Genomic DNA, 12,858 nt, shown 5'->3' with positions numbered 1-12,858 from the left:
TCAAACATCTGAAAACCGAGTACTTCAATTTGTAACATTTTTTATTGTAAACAAAGCATCTGCTGCCACATATAAACAAAGAATAATACTTTTAAAAGAAGTGTACACTGATTATATTGTCAAGCAAAAAAACTTAAAATCGTATAGGATTGATTTGTTTACGTGTTTAACTACTATTTATAAAATTGGTTTTGATTTATTACCCAGTGGATCATACTCTCACAGTTATCCTACTTGTGGAATGTACACGTCTCCCGTTATATTTTTACAACTGACTAATGAAAAAATTATTGTAGAGAATGGATTTGGTGCTTTAGAGGAAGCTTTGAAATATGAATGGCAAGAAACATTGTGTATTAAACGATGTAATAATTATTGTCGTAGAAAATTGAATCTTTTCTTCGCACAAGTTTTTATTGAATTAGACGTTAGAAAAAATTTAGAATCAATTACGGCTGTTAAAGGAAAATTATCTGATTTTCCAGTGAAATTAAATTTAGGTAATAATTAGTATCGATTAGCTGGAATCGTCGAACGAGTGCCCGGACATTATGTTTCGTACTGCCGACGTATAAATAACCGTTGGTCATTTTTGCAATGACCTTAGTAATAAAATTAATAGTATGCATCGTGATACCCGAGTAGAACCTCATGGTATTATATACATCAAAGAGTCTTCAAGCAATAATGAACACATTGAAGACTTAATTGAAGTGGAACAATCCAAAGAATCAGAAAGTCCTTTAATTGATAAATGTATATCACCAATTAATTGTAAGAACATGAAATCCTTGTCAACAACTCCTCTCGATGATTCAGATACTATTTCGAGAGATAATTGGCGGAACAAAGAAACTCAAAATAAATTTTATTTTAATACTCCATTAAGTTTTGATGAAAATTGCTTGGAAGCAACACCAATAACGGAGAAAATCCAAAGTACTGCAGTACAGAAAAATCCAGTATCAATGCTTCAGATTGGAGATATTTTGCCATTGTTCAACGAGTAGTCTGCCGTTAGAACTTTATATTGAAGCGAATGCTCACGTTGAAATTTGGTGGCCTTGAAAACGGCCGTTGGGGTCTTGAGAAAGACCGTTTGAGAGATAGACGTTAAAGCCGGAGACGACGATGTGAGCTGACTGCTGGTTCTTAGAAGAACCGTTTAGGTTGCTCGACTAGTCTAGCTGGAGACCCTGAGGTCTCGTGAAATTGAAAAGTTCTTGTGAGACTAGCCCTGAGGCGAGCTAGTCAGAACTTGACGAGGAAGTTCTAAAAAGAACTGATGGTGTCGAGATGCAGCTGGAGAATATTCAAGCCTTGCTCGCTTGAATATTTATTCTAATTCGCTGATAGGCTTGCTCTCTATCTGAAGAGTATTCTTCACAGTAGGACTGATCAGAATGGAATGGTTTGCCGCTCTCAGATTACCTTCTTTTGTACCCGAGAGTCCGGCGTCTAGAATGTTCTCGACGGAGTGGGAGACATCGGTATCTGCGCTCCAATGAGATGCCTGGCTTTCAAAGAGAAGGGGAAAAGTTAAGCGCTGGCCAATGAGAAGTCTTAGCTGAGTGTGGAGGGGGTCGAGTTAACTCCTATTGGTCGTTCGCGTACTGAGAGCCAGCAGTCTCTCTCATGGTCCGTGCGAAGTTGATGAGCCATGGAATCTCTCCATGGTCCGCGTAACGTCAATGACTTAATTTCGAACAGCCATCAATCCTTGTAAATAATAATATTTTTTAATTATCAGATACAAGTAATTTCGATTGCATAGTGCATATAATATCTTGTAGTGCGATAGATAACAATAATTACATGGATTCTCTGAAAAAATCTCTTTTACTTAAATCGTTAAATTTCTATACGTTATCTATTGAAAAAAAACTAGTATTTGTACTTATAAAATTAATGTATGTGAAAATGCTGCTGGCACATGAAAAATATGTTTAAATAATGAACCTAGTGTCTTTAATACATATATTTGTAATTCTTGTGACCAGTGTACATTTATGACTCCAGTACTAAAAGTTGACCCTAAAATCATTATTAATCATGGGTTTAAAGCATTAAACAGAGCTGTGATTTTTTGTAAAACTCTAAAAAAAGTAAAGTGTCGCAAGGAGAACTGCTTTAAGTTATGCACTGTCACTGCATACCCTAATTTTCATATATTTATTGCACTGGATATAATAGATAAAAATACCAAATTTATAGAATGTTGTTTAGAAGATTTACCGATAACGTTAAATTTGGATATGGTAGATAAATATAGATAAGCTTACTTTATTCGCGTCTTTATTTTGGTGAGTTTAATAGTTGATAAACAATAATCAATTTTATATTTTTAGATTAGCTGGAATCATTGGAAGTTATCATAATTACCAAGTTGCCTACTGCTTAAGATCAGATAATAATTGGGAATTACATGATGGTTATTCTTGTTCTATTGAAATAGTAGATGAATTAACCACAATCCAACCTCTGGGTGCAATATATATTTTAGAATAAAAGTACGTATCCAAAATAAATTCTTAGTTTATTTATTTACTTAAATTAAACTTATATACAACTCCAAGGCAATGGGTAAAATTGAATTAGTTTTCAAATTTTCCGGTTTTTTAATTCAATTTGTTTCCGATGATACATGGTTGAGAAATCCTATTGAAGTGAATAGGAAATTTCCTAAAAATATATTATTTTCTGATTGAATCCCATTCAAAATTTTTATCAGAATGAATTGCTTCCAATCAGAAAATGATAACGAAATAAAAATATTATTTTCCGATTGAAACCGACTCATTCCGGTTAAAAATTTTGAATGGGATCCAATCGGTAAATAATATTTTTATTTTTAAGCATTTTTTCCAATTGATACAGATTCATTCCGATTAAACTCAATCGTATCCAAATCGGGTTTCAATCGGAATTCTCAACCAGGGATTCTACAGACTGTTCCAACAAAAATTTCTTATATTCCACTATATGTTAATCATTAATTATTTTCGACATGGCATTGGAAACAACACTAAAAAATATGATAAAAATACTTTTAGTTTCACCAGAACCCAAGTATCTTAAACATATTTCCTAGAGACTTAGTATAAATACTGGATGTCAGAGTTTAGATGAGTTTTTTAATTTGAAGGCTAACATTGAAATGTAAACGATTAAACAATTCTTGATATATACTGACCCGAAAAAAAAACTATTTTGTAAAATTTCACAAAATTTTATTATATATCTACAATTTCTCGAATTTAAATCTAGTATTATAGATAATAATTTTGCGGAATTTCGTTAAGTTTTATAAACTTGTATAAAATTCTGTAAACTTTATTCGTATATCGATATAAGCTATCTATTATCACTTTTTCACGTAGGTGAATCTTTGCACTGAACAGCAACACGAACAGCATCGGATGGATCGACCGAGGGTTTGTATCTAGACTAGTTGTTTTTTTTATCAACATCAGGTTGATGTCGGTACAAAATCTGCTTTATTGTGATAGCAGTATCGGGGTCGGTACAGTTTTGCCGAAAAACTAGGCAAAAGGAACTAGTAATAAAGCTGGCGCTGCAATAGGGAGAACTAAAATTATTGGAAGCGGAGGGTCGGTACAGTTTTGCCGAAAAACTAGACATAGGGAACTAGTATTATAACTGGCGCTACAATAAGGAAAACTGAAATTAGTGGAAGCGGATGATAACCAAAGTAATCTGTGAAAAAATATTAGTAAAACAGAAATTGAGAATTTTAAATCAAACTAAAATAGAAAGATTGCGCGACTAGTTTTGAATATAGTGTAAATTTAAAATCTACAAACCGGATTACACGGGCGGCACGGTAAGCAATTTAAATATTCATTGTAGTGTAATTATTAATTTTAGTTAACAATACTTAATCTCGTATGACCTTATTGAAATTGATTCTATTTTTTATAATTAAAAAAAAATACTTAAGAATCAGATTCCGTATAGACAATCCAGATGGCTAGAAAATTCTAACACAAGCAACACAGTAAGCAATTAAAATAACGATTGCAGCGTGATGATTGGGATTTATAGATAATCTTTGGTCTTATATGACCGTATGGCTATTAATTCGTTTTTATTAGTAAAAAACAGTACCTGATGGGGTACGTTTATTTTAGACCATGAGAAAGCTGAAAAAATCTCACACGGTCGGCACGGTAAGTGAATTAAATAAATACTTTATTGTCGAAAATAGTTTAAATAAATTATTGTCAGGTCTTTAGTAAATTATCGTTGCTGTTTTTATTTATATTTACTATAAAACAATAACATAATATTAAATTATCGAATTGAATCAGCAGACCATGGAAAATCTAACACGGTCGGCACGGCAATTGATTCAAATAATAACTTTACTGTAAAAAGTAGATTAAATAAATTATTGTTAGTTCTTTGGTAAATTATTGTTGCTTTTTTTATATGTATTTACAATAAAACAATTACATAACTTTAAATTATCGAATTCACGGCAGCAGACCAGGAAAAACCTCACACGGTCAGTACGGCAAGTGATTTAAATAATTCCTTATTGTCGAAAAGAGTTTAAATAAATTATTGTTAGTTCTTTAGTAAATTATTGTTGCTGTTTTTATATGTATTTACAAGAAAACAATAACATAAATTTAAATTATCGAATTGACTCAGCAGACCATGAAAAATCTTACACGGTCGGCACGGCAAGTGATTTAAATAATTCCTTATTGTCAAAAATAGATTAAATAAATTATTATTACTTCTTCAGTAAATTATTGTTAGTGTTTTTACTTGTTTTTACTATAAAACAATGACATAATCTAAAATTATCGAATTGACTCAGCAGACCATGAAAATTTGACACGGTCTGCACGGCAAGTGATTTAAATAATTCCTTATTGTCGAAAAGAGTTTAAATAAATTATTGTTAGTTCTTTAGTAAATTATTGTTGCTGTTTTTATATGCATTTACAATAAAACAATAACATAAATTTAAATTATCGAATTGACTCAGCAGACCATGGAAAATCTAACACGGTCGGCACGGCAAGTGATTTAAAAAATTCCTCATTGTCGAAAATAGATTGAATGAAGTATTGTTACTTCTTCAGTAAATTATTGTTAGTGTTTTTACTTTTTTTTACTATAAAACAATGACATAATTTAAAATTATCGAATTGACTCAGCAGACCATGAAAATCTAACACGGTCGGCACGGCAAGTGATTTAAATAATTCCTTATTGTCGAAAAGAGTTTAAATAAATTATTGTTAGTTCTTTAGTAAATTATTGTTGCTGTTTTTATGTGTATTTACAAGAAAACAATAACATAAATTTAAATTATCGAATTGACTCAGCAGACCATGAAAAATCTAACACGGTCGGCACGGCAAGTGATTTAAATAATTCCTTATTGTCGGAAATAGATTAAATAAGTTATTATTACTTCTTCAGTAAATTATTGTTAGTGTTTTTACTTGTTTTTACTATAAAACAATGACATAATCTAAAATTATCGAATTGACTCAGCAGACCATGAAAATTTTACACGGTCTGCACGGCAAGTGATTTAAATAATTCCTTATTGTCGAAAAGAGTTTAAATAAATTATTGTTAGTTCTTTAGTAAATTATTGTTGCTGTTTTTATATGCATTTACAATAAAACAATAACATAAATTTAAATTATCGAATTGACTCAGCAGACCATGAAAAATCTAACACGGTCGGGACGGCAAGTGATTTAAATAATTCCTTATTGTCGAAAAGAGTTTAAATAAATTATTGTTAGTTCTTTAGTAAATTATTGTTGCTGTTTTTATATGCATTTACAATAAAACAATAACATAAATTTAAATTATCGAATTGACTCAGCAGACCATGGAAAATCTAACACGGTCGGCACGGCAAGTAATTTAAAAAATTCCTTATTGTCGAAAATAGATTGAATAAAGTATTGTTACTTCTTCAGTAAATTATTGTTAGTGTTTTTACTTTTTTTTACTATAAAACAATGACATAATTTAAAATTATCGAATTGACTCAGCAGACCATGAAAATCTAACACGGTCGGCACGGCAAGTGATTTAAATAATTCCTTATTGTCGAAAAGAGTTTAAATAAATTACTGTTAGTACTTTAGTAAATTATTGTTGGTGTTTTTATTTTTTTTTTTTTACTATAAAACAATGGCATCATTTTAAATTATCGAACCGACTCAGCAGACCAGGAAAAATCTAACACGGTCGGCACGGCAAGTGATTTAAATAATTCCTTATTGTCGAAAAAAGTTTAAATAAATTACTGTTAGTTCTTTAGTAAATAATTGTTGGTGTTTTTATTTTTTTTTTTACTATAAAACAATAACATAATTTTAAATTATCTGATTGACTCAGCAGACCAGGAAAAATCTAACACGGTCGGCACGGCAAGTGATTTAAATAATTACTTTATTGTCGAAAATAGTCTAAATAAATTATTGTTACTCCTTTAGTAAATTATTGTTGCTGTTTTTATCCATATTTACAATGAAACAGTAACATTATTTTAATTTATCGAATCCACCGCAGCAGACCAGGAAAAGCCTCACACGGTCGGCACGGTGAGTGATATAAGTAGTAATTTTGTCTTTATTATTATCAGTTTTATTGCATTATCAATCTTCTGACAATACTTTATTGTAAATATTTCACTTGAAAAGTTTTATGTAGTCAGTATGTGATTGTAATTTGATTTCAAGGAAATCTGTAGGTTTTTAAAAATTCAAATCTTGGCGGTCGTATTGGTAGATGTCAGAACGTTTTTTCTGTTTTCGGCCATCTTTAATTTTTCAGAATGCGCGACTATCATTCGTTTTTTGGACTCGACTCGTTTTATTGCAACTGTAAGCATTAATGAAACGTTCTTCTCAAACTCCAGTATTCGATTAATTGCAAACTTAAAAAAATATCAGAGCCACTTTATGAAAAAAAAATATTTTTTTCATACGAGGATGTCGAAAATGCATTGGCAGAGTACGAAAATTCTACAAAACACAGACTGTCTGTTAAAAATAGCAAAACTCTGCACAATGTTCTCAATGACAAAGGTAACGTGGAGCTTGATGCTAATTTAATATACAACGAGATCTATTATCAGTGTTGCACTGTAAAAAACTCTGATAAATCCAAGTAAGTAGTCCATTTATGTAAAAGTCTAGAAGTTGGTACAGCAACTTTTAGATTCAATTTTATGATTAATAATGGCATGCTCTTTTTCTCAGCTCGAGCTCAATTTAATAATAAGTATGCTTTCAATTTTCTTTTCAGATTGTGTCCAGCCACCTTGAATCTTCACTTACCCCCAATAAGCATCATTTAGAAGTTGATTGCTGTAATGTGGATCATGATCACAGACCGTTACCAGTAAGTATGACTTAATCAATTATTACTGCGGATATGTACGTTTTAACACTTATCGAAATTTAGGACTACAAATCAGTAACAACCATTGAATTATTAAGTGAATTTAATTTATTCCTATCAATAACAATTTTAATATTTTTCGGAGCATTTAAAAAATCAGCCCAAAAGGAATTTAAAGCCACTATTGGATAGTGCTCGTGAATGATAATTATCTAAAAAAATATAGTGAATGATAACTATCTAAAAAAATGAGAAGTGAATTGGTTGCTCAAAAAAAAAAAAATTTGCAAAGTGATGATTTCGATCAACAGCTTCAGAATATGAAAAAAAATTTGTCAAATCCTGAATCTGTTAATCGAAATCGAAAAATTGAAAAGCTGAAAAGGCTTATCGAAGATTTTACCACCAACGCTGATGAAGATGGAAAACAAAAACATTATCAACCACAACAACAACAAAAGCAGCAGCATCTGCAACAAAAGCAACAAACAACAGTATCAAGAAGAGCAACAGCAAGAAAATTAGCAGCACGTCGAACATAACGAACTCAGATAACTTTGGTAACTTTTAAAAATCGACGGAAATTAAATTTGTTTAGTTTAGATAAAATACATTCATTATTGGAAATATTATATACTATTATTAAACAATAATAAATAATTTTTTCCACACTGCAATACTCACTCATAAAAATATTCGGGTGGCAATGCTTAGCTAGTAGAGCATATAACGGTGGGCCCTGGCTACTTCGTGTCCAGTAGCCACGAACCACAGTTAAAGAATTTTCCTGAATAAATTAATTAATTGATAAAAAATTATTAATATAAATATAAATTACAATTAATTTTGTTGCTGGTTCTTTACGACGAGAACAAATCTCAGGAGTAGGTCGACTTATTTTGACCGGACACGCGGCTGAGAATCAAACTTATTCTATAAGACACTGATGATGAAAGTAATTTTGTTTAGAAACTCACTTCAAATATATATATCGAATTTTATTTAACCAAATCCCGAATATATATGTGTACAAATTCTCCTTTTCTTACATATTCAATTTTTATCAGAAAATTAAGTAAGTGTCCAGCGGCAATGAAATAATGGACACGAGAAAATAAATTAAATATTATATAGCGTCACGTTGAAGCGAGAGATATAAATATGAATATAAATTTATTATAAATCTTATCTGAGTTCGTTATGTTCGACGTACTGGTGGTATCGGTCGCCGCTGCATCGTGGACCTTCACCGTATCTCTTGTTTAGGTTCCTCTGCTGCTGACGAGCTAGACGCTGGGCTAATCACTAGTATCACTTCACAAAATTTTGGTTTGTAAACCACTTTATAACAGAAAATATTCACTAAGACGAATTTAAATTTTAAAGCTTTTCAAATAGGAAAATGGATTGGCTTAGGCGTGACTTACTAGTCGAGACGTCTCTGATCGAGACGTCTTAGGTCCCATCCTCCGATGACCCCTACCTAATTATGCGCACATGACCGATTTACGGTCACCTGCTGCGCGAAGTCATCCCTTGTGGTCAATATTTTTTTCCTACAAGGGTAACGATGCAAACTTCATTTTTTCTTACGTCCTACCTTTAAACATATCGTTTAAATATTCGTACATGTACAAAAATAAATTCCATTATTTTTCGATAAAAGCTCATACAAATTTTTAATACATTGGAAAATTTTTATTTCAGATGCTTTAAAGCCTTTGTATTCAGATACTCGAAACATTATAAACCAATTCGAAAAAGGCACTTATTCGACTTGTGAAGCCAAAAGAACGACCGTGGAATCAAATAATGAAATAAAAAATTTCTGGGAAAATGTAAATTACGGAATGACATCTGGTGGGATGAGTGCTGAAGCAGTGTTTGCAAAATTGAATGAATTTGATATTTTAAAAAAGCTTCGTAGCGGAGAAATCGACAACGTGACGTACTCTGACGATTTCGAAGATGACATTTAAAAATTAATTAATAACAAATAATAAAATTAACTGTATTAAAAATGAAAATACATATATTACTAGTGTGTAAAAGTAGAGAAAAGTAAACACTTCTGCTTAATTTTTAATATTCACACATTTCACGACCAACTCCCATAGTGTGTACACGTACATATATTTTAATTAATTTTATGCAACAATTAGCATTTTTGATTTATAATTACAGGGAGCGATTGCACATTAATAGGTCTACCATAAAAATCTCTACCTTACGATAACTAGACCATATCCAGGTCTACCACAAGCAACTACAACAGTTTCAAAAACTACCCGCGACAATCTCAACCAATCAACAATTCTAGAACAGCGGTTCTCAATCTTTTTTGCTGACGGAACCCTTTCGGAAAGCGAAATACTTGACGGAACCCTACAATAAAACAATAGTTTTAAAAAAGTGTATTCTTTATTAACAAGCACAATAAAAGTTCTATGTACCAGTTACTTATTATTTACATAATAATAATAGAAGATATAATGAAAAGACTAACTAATGGGAGGTATGAAATTGTTTTTTGTTTTTCATCAATTGGTTGATATCAGGTTTGATAGAGGACAGTTGTAGTTTCATATCAGGTTCAGCATCCAGTCTATTGCGGTATTTTGTTTTAGTGGCTGCATAGGTTGAGAATCCTGTTTCACACAAATATGTTGTTAGGAAGGGAAGAAAAATATTCAGAGCCATTTTGGCAAGCATTGGATATTCATCACGAATTCTGCACCAAAAATCGTTGAGAGGCATCGTTTTGAACAGTGACTCCATACTTGTGTCTGATGACATTTCTAAAAGAGATTCATATATCTCGTTTGACATACTTTCGGGCTTCTCTAAGTTGTGTAAAAAAGGATTAAGAATCCATGAATTCAGATTAATTTTTGTAATCTGTTCTTCGGGAAAATACTTCTCAAAAGATTCGCGCATTGAAGCGAGATATTGGACCAATTCTCCAAATACATCATCTTGAAACATTTCTGAGTCGTTGTCGCTAACAAACTCGCTGAGTGACGTAAAGCTTTCTACTTCTCTCTTTCCAACGCAAATAATCCAAAAATCTAATTTTCTTTTGAAGGCAGTTATCTTGTTACAGGCCTGGAACACTGTTGTCTGTTTACCTTGCAATGATAAATTTAATTCGTTCAGTTTTTGAAAGATATCCGCCATAAAAGACAGTCGAAACAACCAAGTTTTCTTATGCAAACGGTCTTTCAAATTAAAAGAAGTATCTGAAAGAAACATTTGTAGCTCGGCTCTAAGTTCAAATAACCTTGTCAAAGTTTTACCCCGAGACAGCCATCGCACTTCTGTATGGAGCAGCAGTGTTTTATGTTTGCTTCCATAATCTTCACACATTAATGAGAACAATCGGGACTGTAGTGGTCGTGATTTGATAAAATTAATTATTTTTACCGCTTCATCCATAACTAATTTTAGATTTGGCGGCATTTGTTTCATCGCAAGAGCTTGTCTATGCAGGATACAATGGCTGGAAGTACAGTTACGTGCTCTATTATTTATTCGTGACACTAATCCTGCTGTATTACTCGTCATCGCTTTGGCCCCATCTGTACAAATATCAATGCAATTGTTCCAACTGAGATTATTTTCCTCAAAAAATATATTTATTTTATTAAAAATTTCTTCTCCGGTAGTGTTTGTGGGCAGCGGTGAACACATAAGCATATCTTCTTCAAAAGAACTTTCATATGGATATCTCACGATAACAAGCAAGATAGCCAGACCAGCGACATCAGTCGATTCATCTACTTGCAATGCGAATCGTGTTTTTTGTAGACGTGTAACTAATTCTTGTTTGACGTAAGTTGATAAATCATGAATTCGTCGTGAAACAGTATCGTTTGAAAGCGGCACAGTAGAAAGATGCTTTGCAGATTTTTCATCCAGCATACATTTCGCTATGTCTGACACACATGGTTTTATTAAATTCTCAGCGATAGTATGGGCTTCACCTGCTTGTGCAATGCGATAGCTAACTGAATAAGATGCCTCCGTGGCCTTTTCATTGATAGTTTTAGTGATATGCATCATAGTTTTTTGATTTTCCAATAACTGTTCTTTTTTACGGACAAAAAAATCTATACTCTTGTCTTTAGACTCGGGGTGTACAGTTTCTAAATGTCGGCGTAACTTGGCAGGGGCCATGGAACTATTAGGAAGCAGTTTACTACATAACATGCAGAGAGGTGAGCCGTCGGAATCAACAAATCCGAAATTGATATATGATTCGTCATATATCCTCTTTTTTTCTTTTGAAGCCGTAGAACTTGACGTCGTTGCCTTATCAACTGGATCGGTAATTGCTGTATGCTCCCCGCGTACTGCTTTTGAAGATTCGGCTTCGTGAAATGAACTTGTTGCAACACGTTTAACGCCTTTAAGCCAGCGGTCCATTTTTTAAAATAATTATATTACGAATAATAACTAAAACTCTCACTACACTACTAAACCACTTTGTTTCTAGCAGCTACTTATCGTTCTGAACGCTAATCGTCGACTGACGTGTCGAGGTGCGAACTGCGATCACGTCGCTTCGAGTCACTTTTATAAAATTGCCGAAAACAATAGAAAAACAAATAATGCGTTTAAACAATCTCGACTTTAATGTTTGACATTAGAGCCGAAAGTCGCTGGTTCATAATAGAGTCTATTCTCCGAGGCGGCTTTTATCAAAGGGACTGCGCACTCACAAGTACATACATGTCGGCGGTGGCGGTATAGTAAAATCATACGAGGCGACAAAGTTCGGCTAAACTCGATTTGCGTGATACGCTGCGTCAGAACGGTAGACCAGAGATTTATCCAAATTCTTGCAGAACCCCTACTGGGGTATCGTGGAACCCTAGGGTTCCGCGGAACAAACTTAGAGTATGGCTGATTTAAGGAAAAAAAATTGAAAAAACAATGATTTTATAACTTATTTTTCCGTTTTGTTAAAAAACCCCACAAGTCAATCAACTTTAATTAATTTTTTCAAGTAGTTTCAATTCGAAAATTGAATATTTCATGTTTGAATATTTTCTAGAAATGCAACCATTATTCTTTTCTATTATTTATGTACTATTTCAATAGCAAGTCTTTCCAGAAAATTTTCTTTTGTGTTTTCTGAAAACTTTATATTCTTGACTTATAGAGTTTTTCAAATAAACAATTCAAATACACTCATGTCATCAATTAAAGGAACAGAAAAATTTTATAAATTTTTCAGTGATTTTTGTAAGATAACGTTAAAAAAACTAAAAAAAAGTTGATGGTTGCATACTGCAAAGTACCGTCCTCTGGCACATGATTTTAATCTTGTCTTACCTCAGGATTTTTAAGATTGAATGATTGTATTCTCTTTCTTGGCCTATCTCTTCTTCGACCACTGGTTATCCGATCAGATCTCGTCACTTTACGCATGATGATTAAAAATTTGTT

At 32.3% G+C, this 12,858-nt stretch overlaps 1 protein-coding gene and 1 long non-coding RNA gene across 2 annotated transcripts; one reads left to right on the top strand and one right to left on the bottom strand.

Annotated features, from left to right (window-relative positions):
- The first annotated feature begins 4,876 nt into the window (after positions 1 to 4,876).
- On the top strand, positions 4,877 to 9,463 carry LOC103573898 (uncharacterized). Its single transcript, XR_008403844.1, has 3 exons — positions 4,877 to 7,173; positions 7,312 to 7,407; positions 9,115 to 9,463. It is a non-coding gene; the product is annotated as an uncharacterized LOC103573898 (long non-coding RNA).
- A 666-nt stretch (positions 9,464 to 10,129) lies between these two features.
- Positions 10,130 to 11,832, bottom strand: LOC106693721 (zinc finger BED domain-containing protein 5-like). Its single transcript, XM_014442673.2, has 2 exons — positions 10,325 to 11,832; positions 10,130 to 10,205 (listed from the first exon to the last, which is right to left on the bottom strand). The coding sequence occupies exons 1-2, from the start codon at positions 11,830 to 11,832 to the stop codon at positions 10,130 to 10,132; spliced, it is 1,584 nt and encodes a 527-aa protein (XP_014298159.2).
- Positions 11,833 to 12,858: the final 1,026 nt, after the last annotated feature.

This window comes from Microplitis demolitor, chromosome 6, assembly GCF_026212275.2.
Source record: "Microplitis demolitor isolate Queensland-Clemson2020A chromosome 6, iyMicDemo2.1a, whole genome shotgun sequence".
NCBI classification, from domain to species: Eukaryota; Metazoa; Arthropoda; class Insecta; order Hymenoptera; family Braconidae; genus Microplitis; species Microplitis demolitor.
This window is presented reverse-complemented; position numbering and strand designations above follow the sequence as displayed.

Coding starts and splice junctions, on each gene's coding strand:
- LOC106693721 (XM_014442673.2), bottom strand. CDS start 11,832: ATGGACCGCTGGCTTAAAGGCGTTAAACGTGTTGCAACAAGTTCATTT. Junction 10,206..10,324: donor ATGCGCGAATCTTTTGAGAA/GTATTTTCCCGA, acceptor AATCTCTTTTAG/AAATGTCATCAGACACAAGT.